General features: G+C 39.3%; 1 protein-coding gene across 2 annotated transcripts in view; it reads left to right on the top strand.

Annotated features, from left to right (window-relative positions):
• Grxcr1 (glutaredoxin and cysteine rich domain containing 1) overlaps positions 1-9993 on the top strand; it is a 122417-nt gene extending 112424 nt beyond the window's left edge. Inside the window, exons 3-4 of one of the 2 annotated variants that reach the window (NM_001191935.1) lie at positions 1812-1877; positions 9675-9993. In NM_001191935.1, coding sequence (NP_001178864.1) covers positions 1812-1877; positions 9675-9854 — 246 coding nt within the window. In that variant the 3' untranslated portion in view covers positions 9855-9993. The remainder of the gene's footprint in view (positions 1-1811; positions 1878-9674) is intronic. The other variant, XM_039092286.1, reaches the window with a different exon arrangement.
• Positions 9994-16135: the final 6142 nt, after the last annotated feature.

The raw sequence follows: 16135 nt of genomic DNA, 5'->3' as shown, positions 1-16135 counted from the left end.
CAAAGCTAGGCCCTCTTCTGTGGGGTCTTCTATGTTCCAGAAGTTATTTGGCGAAAGAAGAGAGAATTCCAAGCATTTAAGGGCAATGAACTCTATCCTTTCTCAGCACCCATTACATTCTACGCAACTGATGGAGGCGCACTGCATTGCTAGGAACTAGGAAGCCGAGCAGGCATGGGTTTTATGGGGCATTTATTTTGCTTGCTGTCTTTGTGGTGCTATTTTCTTTCATTTGAGAAAAATGAGCTGTATATTATCCTTGCTGCTTTAGTTCCGGTGCCAAATTCCCCAGAGGACTTCCCCATTTTAGCCTGGTTAAGTCAGGAAAGGAAACAGAAAGGAGCAAATCTAAACTATCACTGGTTCTTTCTGAGTTTCAGCCATTAATGTATTTGCGATGGGCTCCCGTCTCCCCTGTTGCTATGTTGGCTGTCATGTCTGTCTTGTGTTGTGTGCCTGGTGAAACGATCAACAAATAAATGGAATATAATCTACCTCTTAGGCTCCGTGCATTTGCTGCCTCTCTGTCCATCCGTCCGTTGTGGATTTCAATGTATTGATTTGACATTTCTGGTGCTGATATTTGTTAGGAGATGGACTACACTGAAATGAAACAGGGCTGGAGGTTCCTAGGCAACAAGGGGAAATAACCTGTCCTGCTTAGAGGAGTCACGTGTTCTCAAAGAAACGATAAGAGGACCTCTGTCACCAACCCCAGAAGGCCATCTGCAACTTCAGCAAGCAGATCCTGAGCTCATATTTGCATTCTTTGTCTGTCCTTTGCTCATACCATTCTTTTAGTATTAATTTTCAATTCTCCGGGTGGATTACTCTTTCCCTGTGTTCACAGAAAATATACTTTGATCCCCATGTAAATTAAGATGCCATTATTTCCTTAAATGAATATTAGCAATGTTTACCGCAAGTAAAAAAAAATACGGTATGATCTCCCACCTGTCTGGTTTGACTCTTTCTCTAAGCAATGCAGGGACAATGTTATGAAGTTATATACAAGGTAGATATGGGTTCAGCCTTTAATTAGTAACAGCCACTCACACTGTCCTCTCCTCTCCCTGTGCTGTGAAAAGTGGAGTGTAAGAATGTTAAAAAGAGGTTAGGAAGGAGAGGCAACCTCTATAGTTCAAAGAATCTTAATGAACGTGTAGGGACATGCATGCACGGCTCCTGTTCTTGCTTTCACAGGCAGTATGAGAAGTTAAAATCATCAGCTCTGGAACTTTCCCTCCCTGCGTTCCACTCCTTTTATGCTTTCTCTGTGGAAGACTTTGGGGTTGCTATTTAATTTCACTAAGGGTCAATTCCTACTAATAGCGGAGTCTTCCATATTGAGTGAGATGAAGTTTCCTGTCCAACAATAAATAGTGTTGTTAAGTGATGGTTAGTTTTTAGCTGCTACACGCACAACTTTAGAAAGGGCCATGTCCAGGATGACTAGGAGAGGGCAGAGATGATCTTGGCTGTGCATTTGTTCAAAGCCCTCTTCTCCAATAAGAACATCTGGCAATGGGCTCCATGCATGTGCTATATGCTTGTCTATCTGGACTCGACTTGACAACCAGCACGCCCCAAAGCTTGCCCCTGTTGGTAGCCTTCTTGGTTCCTAAAGTGACCCTTGACACAGGAGTGGGTATGTGACAGTAAAACTTTTTTGGTCTTTATATTTAATTTTTCTCAGAGCTGAGGAGAAGATGTGTTCATTATGTTATGAGTTAACCTTCCTGGCTACAACCTCGGCGTTTCAAAGGCTAACACAACTAATTTTCTTTTCTTTCTAACCTTCTTGTTAATAGGGTGCTGAGAAAATTTTGTCAATGAACGAATCAGGAGAACTGCAAGACCTTTTAACCAAAATTGAGGTAATTGTCCTTTTAAAAACTTATTTCTAGTAATCAAAATGTTAAGCACATTTTGACTGTAATTGGTTCCTTAGCTGAATTGTTATCCTATGCTCAAACAAATATCTAACAGTATATGTGTGACAGTTGTAATTGGGTACCACCTGCCATTACATTTGCTCCAAGCAGGGTGATTTAAACATCTGCTTCTAACAACCTCATCCTATTAGCTGAACTTTTCAGTTGGCTTTATCTGGGACTAATTATAATAGAGGTATTGGTGAAGTATTAAACTAGACAATTGTCTTAAAGCACAGTTATTCCCATGGACTTATTCATAATTATGAAGGCAAAAAGAACACCATTCCTATGAGACATGTTTTAATTCTTGTTTTTACCTTCTACAATTATAACATCAGGGACACACAATTTATTTAAATATATAGTACATTAAATTGATGTGCGATCAGGAAACCCTTAGCATTTCTCTGGTGAATGATCATAGCAGCCTGTTTCTTTCTGTGTCTAGGGAGACCACATGCTTTACTGTCCATATGGAAACATTCTTTAGAGTGGAAATTATGCATTCATAATTATCTAGAGTTTTCCTAGGTGAGCAAGGCCAGCCAGCACCCACATGCTTTTACCGGATCTTCACACTTTATATTTGATTCTCTTCCATACCTTCAACAACAGTCAAGGCCAAGAGCTAAGTCGCCTCTTTGCTCTCTTAGAACCACTCACTATGCAAGTCTTGTCTATCCATAGTGTTATTGTTCCAGCCCCTCATTGTGTTTCACTCCCTGCAAGGTCTGTGGTATCTATCTGTAGTACTACTTCTAAAAATACAGTCTAGTCCTTCCTGCCTTCTTATCTCCATGAGTTTTCATACTGTGTGGTTGCCAAAGAATCCCTTTTGTCCCTTTCATTTGGGTTTTTAATTTTATCCCAAGTGAGCTAATTCTTGCTTTTAATAGTCACTTTTATCAATATTTAGCCTTTCTCAGAAGGAAAACAAAATGTGTTCATCATTTGACAAATAGCCTGAGAAGCTATGATTTGCAAGCATTTTTCCTTTGGGAGACAACAGTGTCTGCTCAAAGATTTGCTTGCATATAGCAATAACTTAGAAGAGTTTTGTGAGAATTCCTGTCATAATAATAACAGTTGTATTACATTTGCACACAGGGGCCCAATAAAGGTGACAGAGAGGAAGTGCTTCTGAACATGGAGGGTTCCTGAGGTGTAGGAATAGTATATGCCATGATCTGAATTCCTGAATTTCCTTAGCACTCACATTTTGCAAATTCTGAAGTATTATTGTTTGAGATTTGAGAGTTTTAGCTGGAAGCTCAGATCTAATGATAGTTGTGTGACTTTGGACACGTTCCTTTACCCCTTGGAGTCCTGATAACTTCAGGTATCAAGTGAGAATACTCACTTGCTTGTCTAAACTTTCATTCAGCAAAAAATGCTTGAGTGGGTAGATTTCTTTCTTCCTGTTCCTATAGACTGCTTCAGTTTCATAAAGCCGTTAATTTAGGCTAATGTATATCTTTTTATTCAACTCACACAATTTGAATAGTGTATATTATTCAATAGTATATAGTTTTCTGAGCACATTTTAATGTTATGCAGTGATATTACAGAATGCCTGCTGTGGTGTTCTATTGATATTTGAACACTGAAGGCATTTAGTTTAATAGCTCTCTATCTCTCCTATATGGTTCTTTCCAGTAGTTAGCTCTTGCTTCCACAATGGAAACACTTTCTGACTGAACTGAATGAGTTAGTCACCACTGGTTGCTAACTGTTTTACGACTGAGAAGCTGACTTTCTTCTTGAGATGGGAGTTTCATTTAGATCAAGTCAGCTTCCAACTTCTGACAGAGCTGAAGATGACCTTGAACTCCTGATTCTTTTGCTTACGTCTCCCAAGGAAACATTTTTAAATGTTATTTTTTATTCAAATTGAAATATAAATGGCCTTATGTAGATATCATTGTATTAGATGGTTTTATATCCATTCGACACAGGTTAGAATCATCAGAGAGGAAGAAGCCTCAATTGAGAAAATGCTTCCATAAAAGCCGGATGTAAGCCAGTTTCTTCATTAGTGATCAATTGAAGAGGGTCCAGCCCATTGTGGGTGGGGCATTTCCTGGGCTGGTAGTCCTGTGCTCTGTAAGAAAGCAGGTTGAGAAAGCCATGCGAAGTCGGATAGTAAGCAGCACCCCTCCACTGCCTCTGCCTAAGCCCCTGCCTCCAGGTTCCTGCCCTGCCTGAGTTCCTGTCCTGACTTCTTTGGTGATGTGATGTGAAGAAACCCTTTCCTTCCCAACTTGCTTTCAGTCACTGCATTGTATCACAGCAAGAGAAACCCTAAGACAAGCATTTGAATTCTGTATGTTAGTAGTGTGGATGGCTCTTTGTATTTTGATGCTAATTCTGCACCCCCAAGAAGGGTGCCCCGATAAGGAGTAAATCACTCAGGTGATTTCAGGTGAAATCTTTTTTTTTTAAACTTTATTTTTCTTGAATATTTTATGTTTTTACAAATGTTATCCCCTCCTCTCCCCTCCCTCCTCCTCCTGCTTCTATGAGAATGCTCCTCCCACCCACCCTCGCCAACCTCAATGCCCAGGCATTAGCCTACAGTGCTCAAATAAAGGCTAGAGCCCTAAAGCCCGAGATCGGGCAGTGGAAGGAAAAGGTGGGCCTGGAAGTTTCAGAGAAGGAGAGACAGGAAGGAAAGAAAAAAGACGGAAGGAGGAGGAGAAGATGACGGAGAAAGAAGAGGAGAAAGATGGAGCAGACCCACGTGGTCTGCAGGGGCTGCAAGTAGCTGAGATTTCATAGCTGGGCAGCCGAGTAGGGTGGGGTGTATCCGCCCAATCTAGGCGTGCACTTGCAAATGTACTGAGTTGTGGGTTCTTTGCACGGGCATATTGGGGTTGAAGATTTACGGATATAAATCTGGTTGGTATAAATGTAAGTCTCTAGTGTTTTCCTTTCATGGGGCTAGAGGGAGCTGAGAGATACTGGAATGTCGTAGGCAAGATTAGCCACAGGAGGGGGGCGTGGAAGGGGAGCGAGGGAGGGGGAGGGAGGAATGGCTTGAGGATTGCCCTGGAAAACTGGTTTGGTCAGTTTAGCAAGTCAGCCTGTGAATCAGGGCCAGATGCTGCTTACAGTTAGCCATGGAGGAGGAGTGAGACCACCATTGCCAGCACCTAGCTGGGTTGTGCATGGATTGTTAAAATTACACGGAGTGTCCTTTAGAGTCTTCTAGGATGAGTGAGCTTTGGTAGTTTTCTTTGTGTAGATATTGACTTAAATTGACTTAAATGTTCTGAACATTTCTTCCTTTGTATCCATGATTCTTTTGTTTTGCCATTTAGCATCAACAGGCTAGATTGATGTCACTGCTCTTTCTCTTTTGGCTTACAGGGCTTTATAAGAAACATTTTCTCTAAGTTTGTCTCTGTTTTACAATCAGTGCATTAAAGGTAAAAAAATTAAGAATATTCTTATAGCAATTTTAAGGTACTACAATTTAGTCGGATCTCTTGTCTGAAGAGTAAAACTGGTAAAGATTTTGTAGTTACGAGGAAATCTTAGACCTCTGCCCATGAGGAAATGAGGGTTTAATGAAAGACAACTTAGATTAAAAAAAGCCAGGTCCTAGAGGGCATTAGGTGATCAAAGTGGATGAGGATACTGTATTCAAATTTGAACCACCCAGTACTTCTGGTTAACTTTTGCAGGAGTTAATAGTCACAAGACCGAAATATTTAAATACTGATTATGTCACAAATAATATGCTTGGTGTTTTATATATATGGATTGACTGAAGTAGGTTTGATTATTCCCATGGTGCCATTAAAGGAATACTGAATTCAGAAAAAGACTGAATCACTTGCTCAGGATGTTAGAGAAATAATTGATTCCTGAATCTGATTAGCCTGACTCTAAAGCTTGTCTAATGCTATGCTTCTGTGACTCTTAATTCAAGTGACATACAGTGGGACTTTATCATGACAGGACAAAAGACTAGCTGAAAAGCTTATCTGGTATATTAGGTGCAAGGAAGAAGTTATTCTAACACTGTGGTTTGTTTCTTATGGGACATCCAGAGGATGGATAAGTGGTCATTCTATAGTAAGACATTAGTCAGGTCCTATGAGTTTCTGATCTGTATTATTGGATACCACATGATGGTCATCAACTGCCTCTAGTCCTCATAGTCCAAGTCCCAGTCTGAGCAGTTATCCGAAGAGAGGATGTGGGATAAGGCTTAGAAGTTGTATGTGGCCAACAGAAGGAAATCAGAAAATAATTGTCCATTTTTCTAGTCAAGAATGCTACCTTGTAAGCTGAGTGGCTGACACTTATTGATGGAGGTTCTCTGTGTCTCTATGCATGAGCAACTGGCCAAATAGAGCAGATTTACATGATACAAAAGCCACATCTTACCTCATATTTGTCATTGAAATAGCTAATTTTTAAAATAATAATAGATGTGGTCTCAGAATAGTTTCATCACTGTGCTGAAAGCATCAGAATTAACAGATGACTCAAAGGCATATTTACTTTTCCTTTACAGAGGCAAGCTCTTAAACCAGAAGGCTAATATTGGTACATTTAAAACAAATAGCCCAGCATGATAGAACCTGGTTGAGTCACATGACTATGAATAATTTAACTGGAGACAGCAGCTGGTAAATATAACTTAAGGTAGAAATTTATTAATAGAATAATGGCTTACTGTGTCTAACCTCATTGTGTGCTGGACAGCCTTTCTATTTGTCCTATGTGGATTAGTTCACTGAATCCTGTCAGTAGCTGAGAAATCAAAGAAAGATCTCATCTTACGATGTACAGATGCTGAAGACAGGATTTTAAGATGGCCTTGATACACCAGTGACACTGTCAACAGAGAATGTGGGTTTCAGTATTGATATGTTAATTTTCTCTTAGGCAATTGATCACCTGTGACTTTCAGATAAATTATGAAGTCAGAGTAGACTCTTGGTACTAGTGGATCTAACATTTGATGTTTTTACTTATCAAAAGTAATTCTGTAGGCTCTATTTCAGATGTGCAATAAATTCTAATTCTGTTGCATTACAATTTTGAGTTCTATGTACTGACAACCTGATGCTCAGGGTGACTGGGTGATGAGGTAGATACTAAGTCTAGGCAGCTGAATAGATGCCACGGTTCATTTTTGCTGTTTTTTTTTTTTTGACATCTTAGACATATTCTTCAGGAAAAACACATGCTATTTTAAAATTTTGTCATTTACAAGTATCCTAGGATACAGTGGGAGGTGGCTTCGGACAAATTCCACCTGGTGTCCTTTTGTGATTTTTACTAAAAATGCTGAGGCACATTTTTAAAAACTACTAAATAATTTACATTGGTTGATAAACGGCTGTTTCCCACACATTGCTCCTGTTGCTTGACAGCACCTGCCCTGGAGGCTGCCAAAAAGGCTTGATGCCCATTTACATTTTAATCTCACACACACTAGGAATGGTTTGCATTTTATTCCAAGGAAATATATATATATTTACATAAAAGTATTTGTGATCTATCTGAAATTCAAATTTAACTGAACATTAATTTTAGTTGCAATATGTGGCAACCTTTTTCTACTAGGAACCCAGATCTATTTACAATCTAGCAGTAATGAATGGAGTCTTGGAATCCTGAGCCCTATAGCTCTCTCTTTTATAAGCTATAGGCTGGCCTGATATCTGTTTTGTCTAGTTGACATAATTTTATATTAAAAAATTCTCTCTCTCTCTCTCTCTCTCTCTCTCTCTCTCTCTCATCGATCAAGCTTGCCTCAAACTTACTATGCAGCCAAAAATGAGCTTAAATATTTTATCCTCTTGCTTCTACTTCTGAAGTTCCAAGTTTATAGGTATGTGCCAAGAGTCTCAGCTTGATAATTTTGAATGTATCCTTCTTTCATGATTTTAGTGATGTCAAGCATGTATTGACATAATCATTTTACTTTTGAAATGTGATGACATCATTACGTGCTAGTTCTCCTATGTTTAGCTTTTAAAATATATTGTTTGCCTCCAAATACTTAGGAAAACATTTTAACATTACAAAAAAAAACAAAAAAAAAACCCCAAAAAACCAAAAGTCCAGATCACATTTCTTTGTGGGAATCAGTTCTTGCAAAGAACAGTTGCAGAAACCTAAAATTACCACTTACATTCAATCAATCTGTTTGGGAAATCTTTGCATCTCTTCAACCTTGATGGCATTTCCGCTTTCCAAATTGTGTCATCCATATTGGCAAAATCTACCTTTCATCAAAATAATTCTGTGCTGTTAAAAATGAGATATTGCATGGGTTTTGTGTTTTACAATAACAGGTATACCAAAGGATAGTTAGTAAGTAAGTCTTAGAGAATATATATATATATATATATATATATGTATATATATATATATCTGTTTGTGTGTGTGTGTGTGTGTGTGTGTGTGTGTGTGTGTGTGTGTGTGTGTGTGAAAAGAGATCTAAGGATGTATAATGTTTACTTCCCAAATTACATTCTGAAAATTACTTAGGCAAAGACAACTTTTTATTTATTTGTTTTTTGGATTGTTTTAGTTGTAGATAGCAGGGAATTGGAGGGTAAGTCCAGGTATTTCATGTTTTTGGATATTTAATGTGCAATTTTGACTCTCCATGCAAAGCTATATGTATATGTGTGGTTTAAATATGTTTGTGTGTGTGTGTGTGTGTGTGCGTGTGCGTGTGCGTGTGTGTGTGCGCGTGTGTGTGTGTGTGTGTGTGTGTGTGTGTGCGTGTGTGCGTGTGTGTGCACCAGCGCTCTGGCCCACCTTAAAGCCATGTTTTCAAACATTGCTGCTGACTACTGTACTTCAAGTAAGGAATCTCACATCAGTTCTGTTTGCGTTCATTCTGTAATGGCTCCTAATCAACCCGGCTTGGTGACTTCCAGCAGTGAATTCTGAGAAAGTTTGTATGTTCAAAGAAACGAATTGAAGTAAATGTGAACATTTTATAAAACATTGTCTTCCACAAAGCCTGGCTGTATTTATTCTATATTTCAGATCCTTTATCTCTGCTTGAGGTGGAAAGGCTGACAGCTATTAAGAAAGGTTTATGATGTGCTTACATGTCTCAAGATACCGACTTCTGTTTCCTAAAGTGTCAAATGATGAGAATGGTACTTGAGTTGTGTCTTCCCTGAAGATGATGTTTGTAGAGGAGGGGGAGGGTGGGAGAAGGAAACATTGCATACTGATACACTAGAACGTGCTCTGAAAAGATTAAGGAATTATCCAAATTGGCAATGTAATGATTGGATCCTCAGTGGATAGTGGCTACTCCTTTAAATTTTAGCTCATAGTTTTCTGAATTTTCAAATTATGTATTAGAATTTACTGTTTTATAAGACAGAAAGTGTTAAGAAATGCACAAGGTAAAATTAAAAGTATTTTCCTCTTATAACAATCATTGTCTTTTATGATATTTAGTTGGCAAAAAAAATCTGTTTTCATATGATGAAACTCTTGAAACCTTTCAAGAGTAAACTTGACTAGACTTTATAAAACAAGCCTCTGCTGTGGATGGCCATTAGGGAGGGCAGGGAAAACATTCTGCAGTTGTCCTGCCACTGGGTCCCATGCATTTTAAGGCAGATACACTCAAGCAAATCACCACAATTACCTTATACTAATGTTGTACAACCTTTCATAGTTCTGATTGAATTGTGCATTTTAACACACTTTCTGTTCTTTTCTGTTTCTTGTCATCCTATTCAGAGAGTCCAGCATCCACACGAGTGTCCCTCCTGTGGAGGCTTCGGCTTCCTTCCATGCTCTGTGTGCCACGGGAGCAAGATGTCAGTGTTTCGCAATTGCTTTACGGACGCTTTCAAAGCCCTGAAGTGTACAGCTTGCAACGAGAATGGTCTTCAGCGCTGTAAGAACTGCGCCTGCTAACTGGATCTTCTGCCTAGAGAAAGCCTCATTTCCTTAAACAAAGGATAACATTTGGCTTCTGCCTTTTTTAAAAAAAAGAATGTCATGTTTTTAGATTAAACAATAAAGTTTGTATATTATAATTACCTCTGTTTTAAAATTTGGCTATGATCATTTTTTTGCTGTTTTATTAAATAAACACGTGTTTTATTTTTCAGTGGCTACCATGGGCCAAGGCCTGTGCTAGATGTTGGTTTCTAGTGGAAATTATGGAGAACTTAATATTCTAAGGTATCCAAAGCTTAGTATCTGATTCTTAAAGGAAAGTAAATGTAACTTAGCGCCTCGTGCATTGTCCTTCTTTTTGTTCAGGATGATGTATTAGAATCCTCTAGAGATATAATGCATTTGCATGCGTGCCTCAACTGCGGGGAAGGACTCAGCTCTGAAAAGTGGTAAACAGTGTAGTATGTATTCTTCAGCCATAACTTCTTTTTTCAAGTTCTGCAGTAGTGTCAGAGCAGATGACTTTAATTATACATTATCAGTGTTTTCGGACAGATTTTTACAGGACAATATAAAAACTGTCAGAATAGTTGGGGAGAAGGTCCAATGGATACATTACTTGCCATACAGCATGAGGACCAGAGTTTTAATGCCCCAAAACTCACATAATGCCAGATGTACTAGTATTCTCTCATCTGTGATCTCTGTACCACTACAGTGAGATGTGAAAGAGAGGCAAGAGAGTCCTTAGAATCTTTGAGTCCAGCTAGCCTAATAATAAGCATGCTCGAACCGGAATTTCTACCTCAAACAAGGCAGATGATGAGGGCAGATAGGGAGGTTGTCCTCTGACCATCACACATGCCATGGCACCCATATACCACGAATGGACAGACATACAGAAGGATATAGATATACTTTGTGTTTAATTTAAAAAAAATATTTGATTTATAAACATCTTATTTGTGTCACTGTCCTGGAAAGCCCCTCATAAAATTAGGGCATAAAATTATGCTCTTGATGTGGACTTGAGAATAACTGCATAAAGTATGTCTATATGAAACAAAACAATATGAGTAGAGTAGATAAAAATATATTTTCATGGAATTATTTTCTGCTTATCTGTATATCCATGGATTCCCTTATCAGTAATCTTAGGGGATCACCTCTGACTTAGTTACTATTCTATTGCTGTGAGGAAACACTGTGACCAAGGCAACCTATAAAGTATTTAATTTGAGATTGCTTACAGTTTCAGAGGGTTTGTCCCATGAAATCATAGTTGGGATTTGCCAAAGCATAATGGCAGTCAGTCAGTCATGATGCTGGAGCAAAAGCTGAGAGCTCACATCTGATCCACAAATTACAGACAGAAACATGGGGCCTGGCATGGGCTTTTGAAACTTGAAACCCTCTTTCTGTGACACATCTTCTGCACCAAGGCCACACTTCCTAAGCCTTCAAAAACAAAAAAAACAACAACAAAAAAACAACAACAACAAAAAAAAAACAGTTCCATTAACTAGAGATCAAGTGCTCAAGTATTCCAGTCAATGGGGGCCACTCGCAGTCAAAGCACCACAATCTCCATAATACCTAGGATATAACCATCAAAAGAGTTTGGTCTCCAAAACCGCAGCAAGTGTCTCTGGGGTGCTCTCTAATTAGTCGGGGATGATAGAAAGGAATTCTGATTTTATTAAGCTTATACCCCAAGAAAGAAGGAACAAAGGTGTGATGGTTTGGGTATGCTTGGCCTAGGGAGTGACACTGTTGGGAGGGGTGGCCTTGTGAGAGTAGGTGTGGCCTTGTGGGTGTGGGCTTTAATACCCTTGTTTTAGCTGCCTTGGAATTAGTATTCTCCTAGCAGCCTTCAGATGAAGATGTAGAACTCTCTTTTTCTACCTTGAGGCTAATGGACTGAACCTCTGAACCTGTAAGCCAACTCCAATTAAATATTATCCTTTATAAGACTTGTATTGGTAATGGTCTGTTCACAGCAGTAACACCCTAACTAAGACAGAAGTTGGTACCAGGGACTGAGATATTGCTGTGATAGGCATGACAATGCTTTTGTTTGGAAGAATGTGGATTTTGGATTTTTGGATTCAGAAAGCAGTGAAATGCTTTAAGTGGGGCTTAATGGGGCATCTAGAAGGAATATGGAAGACTTTATTGCTGTGAATGGTTTGAACTATGCTGATCTGGCCCAAGAGGTTTCGGTGGAAAAGAATTTCAAAATGTGACATTGAGACTGTTTTGTGGTATTTTGGTGAAGAACATGGCTACTTTTTGCCCTTGTCTGAAGAGTCTGCCTGAGGCTAGGTGATGAGACTCAAATTAATTGCATTGACAAAGGAAGTCTCAAAAAAGCCCAGCCGAGACTTTGTTTTCTGGTTAAGTCTCTTGAATAGCGTTTTGAATAAGCATAGAAAGTTTAGAAAGAAAAAAATGTAAAATATATGTTTCAAGTATTAAAGGGGCACCAGAAAGTGAAATGGAACTGAATCTTATGTTCTAGAAGATAACAGATTAAGGGATTTTGGGGCAACAGCCTTCGCGGCTAAATTTAGATCAAGTTATGGTGGTACACACATTTAATCACAGGAGACAAAACCAGATCTCTGAGTTCAAGGCCAGCCTGGGACAAAGCAGGTTCTAGGTGAAGAAAAGCTTAAATCCAGGCATGGTGGTACATACCTTTAATCTCAGGAGACAGAGCATTGCAGATCTCTGAGTTCAAGGTCAATCTAAGAACAAGTTCCAGGAAAGTGAAGCTTAGGTAGAGAGGGAATTAGAAAACAGAAATCCTGTGATAGAATAAGGGAGTGGGGTGGGGTCATGTTCTAGCCTCAGTAAGCAGCAGAATACAACAACTTCAGCCATGTGGCTCTGGCTTTAGAGTGAAAAGTAAAAGGGACTACTGGGACAATTGACACTGGTTAGCTGGAGCTAAGAAATTAGCAGTGATTAAGAAGAGACCAACATCACTGAGGTGAAATCTTCTGGGATGTGTTTTCTGAGAGCAAAAAGAAGCTGTGTTCTAGAGACAGTCAAGGTTGTACCTCATGCTACTACTGTAATTGGTAATGTGTTAGAGTCCTTTAGGTGGTACTGGTTTTGAAGACATGAAGGGGTCATGAAAGCAGCTGAGGAGACTTGGCACTGTGAGAAGCCATGGAAGGCTACCAGTGAAAGTGCAGCCTCAGTTGATGGACCAGGAGTGGAAGTGTCATGCAAAAGACTTGGCACCATGAAGAAAGCCTATCAGAGTCTGTTGGTGAAGCCTAGTTGCAGCAGAAGATCCCAGTGAATTGAAGATGCCAGTACCATGGAGTGATCCTCAAAATCAGCAGTGGCAGTGGAGTGGATCAACCTGAGCTTAGTGTGCTACAGAAGGCAGAGCTGCAGAACTGACACCAGCCCTTTCGAGGAGTCCAGAAGATCATGGGTGAATCCCAGATATTGAAACAAGAAGCTAAAACATTAAAGTTGTCTTTGAGATCCCAAGATTTTCAAGACGTCAGAGCCCTAGGACATCTCCTGAGGAATGCTGCTAACAGGGAGCAGAAACAGCCCAGGAAAAGAAGTTTGTTGTAGTCAACAAAGATAAAAAAAAGGAGATTTGATGACCCCTTTGACATAAGTTTTGGAGATGCAGAATATGGCGTTTGCCCAACTGGTGTCCTATCTTGATTCAATGATTATTGTTAAGTGATTGGATGGATTTCAGAAGAGACTTTGAACTTTGACATTGTTGATACTGCTATAGACAATGGGGACTTTGGAAGTTGGACTAAATGTACATTTTAAATTATGGTAATGGCTAGATATGGCCCGTAAAGAATCATGTGTTTGAACAAGCCTATGGGGGCCAGGAAGTGGAATATGATGGTTTGCATATGCTTGGCCTATGGAGTAGTACTGTTGAGAGGGGTGGCCTTGTTGGTGTAGGTGTGGCCTTGTGGGTGTGGGCTTTAATACCTCTTTGTTTTAGCTGCCTGGAAATCAGTATTCTCCTAGCAGCCTTCAGATGAAGATGTAGAACTCTGTTTCTCCTGAACTATTCTTACCTGGATGCTGCCATGTTTCTTGAGGATAATGGACTGAACCTCTGAACCTATAAGCAAGCCCCAATTAAATGTTGCCCTTTTTAGGACTTGCATTGGTCATGGTGTCTGTTCACAGCAGTAAAACCCCAAGACAAAAGGATACAAATGTAAAGAAATGGGTTCTATAACACAAAAGCAATGCATGTATAGTGAAATGTTTAATAGAAGGACCTACTTGCATGAGCCAGAAACAGAAAGATCGTTTGGGAAAGCTGATGCATGGACAATGGAAGCTTATTGGTCAAAAAATAACAGCACAGTGCGTCTGGAAAAGAACTATTCTATGGGCATCCTGAGGTCAAAGAAAATAAATTCAAAGCAGCACTAAACATCTCAGAAGGACAATGACCATCTCATGATAGTGCGACTGTTCTTATGTGCCTGACCTCTTGCAAATGCCACATATACACTTGAATTGTTACCCATAAACATGTGCTTGAGGCCTTGGAGAGCAAGTAACAGCAGAAACGAACAAGAAGAGAACAGCTGAGAAGGAAAAAGAAAGCGAACCCTACAGCTATCTGGAGCTCCATCTTGGAGCTTCCTGGTCCAAGCTGCACACACACAGCTCACAAAGGCATTGCAGTGCCACTAAGTTAAAGACAAATTGTTTGTGAACTACAGCAACCAGAAAATTCAGAAATAAAGTAAAGGTTCCAGAAAATAATATTATTGAAAAGAAGGGAACTCCCAAATCTTCTCACTGATTCAGTATTATTATCTTAATATTTAACCAGAGACAGTTAAAATGTGTTCCTGACAAGTCATGTATGTGATGAAAATTAAAGGTAGAGCTTGGAGAAAATATTTACAACATAAATATTTGTCCCAAATTAAAAGCTAGCATATAAAAGAACTTTGAAAAATCAAAATAAAAGGATAGCCTACTAGACAAGTTTGCAATAAACACTTCACCAAAGAAGGCGTATGAATAATCAGGCCTACATGGAAAATACATCATTTGTTGTATTACTAAAAATTAAAATTACAATGTGGTACTCAAAGCACCTGAAGTTCAATGTTTGAATATGGATATGAATGCTGAGAAGTGTTTTCTCCTTAAAGAACACTCCTGACAGGTTCTAAAAGACCTAAGCATAGTCTCATTCAATTTTCAAGGACTGTAACCATTGTTTACTTGAAAGAAATAAAAACAAGGTCTACACAGCCCAGGGGTTTCATGGGAGCCATTTTAAAAATATTTATTTCTATTATTTTTCAATTATGTGTATGTGTCTATGAGCTGGTGTAGATGAGTGTAGGTGCCTTCAAAGGACAGATGAGTACGTTGGATCCCTCGTGTCTGGAGTTACAGGCTATTGTGAACTCCCTGATGTCAGTGTTAGGAACCAAACCCAGGTCTTCAGCAGGATGGGTTTTTAACCACTGATCCATCTCTCCATTCCCAAGAGGGACCTAATTTTAATATGCAAACATTGAGTTATATAGAATGTCTAATGATAGTAAGATTAATTAATAATTTGTAATATATTAGTACAAGCACACAATACCTACTTAGTAGGACAAAGTCATAACTATATTTGTAGTGGATGAATCTTTAGAGCATTTAGTTGAATGCACTAAGCCCAAAGCAAAGGTATATAACACATATAATCATTTATTTGCCTGAAGTTACAGGGCAGATAAATAATAACAATCTGTAGAATAATGGTCTGTGGTGATGATGAAGAATAATGAAATAAAATATGATTAGAATTAAGAGAGAGGATAAGATATGGCTGGATGAGGATGGATGTCTTCTGCCAGGAGGTAAAGAGGAGCTTGATGTGGCCGGATGTGTTTTCTATTGCTGCACAGCGTCTGAAGTGGTTGTGAGTTCCTAGGAAGCAGTAGGTCCTATTTCTCTCTCTCTCTCTCCCTCTCTCTCTCTCTCTCTCTCTCTCTCTCTCTCTCTTTCCCCCTTCATCTCTGTCTCTCCCAACTCCCTTTCTCTTCCTGCTTTTTTATCCCCTTCTCTTTGTCTAAGGGCCAATCAGGATGGAACATTAGAAAAGTGCAAGGGAGGGGGGGGCTGGGGATTTAGCTCAGTGGTAGAGCGCTTGCCTAGCAAGCGCAAGGCCCTGGGTTCGGTCCCCAGCTCCGGAAAAAAAAGAAAAAGAAAAAAAAAAGGAAAGTGCAAGGGGATTTGTGTAAGATTGAGATAATCTGTGTAAGATTTTTGAG

Source organism: Rattus norvegicus, chromosome 14, assembly GCF_036323735.1.
Source record: "Rattus norvegicus strain BN/NHsdMcwi chromosome 14, GRCr8, whole genome shotgun sequence".
Classification (NCBI taxonomy): domain Eukaryota; kingdom Metazoa; phylum Chordata; class Mammalia; order Rodentia; family Muridae; genus Rattus; species Rattus norvegicus.
This window is presented reverse-complemented; position numbering and strand designations above follow the sequence as displayed.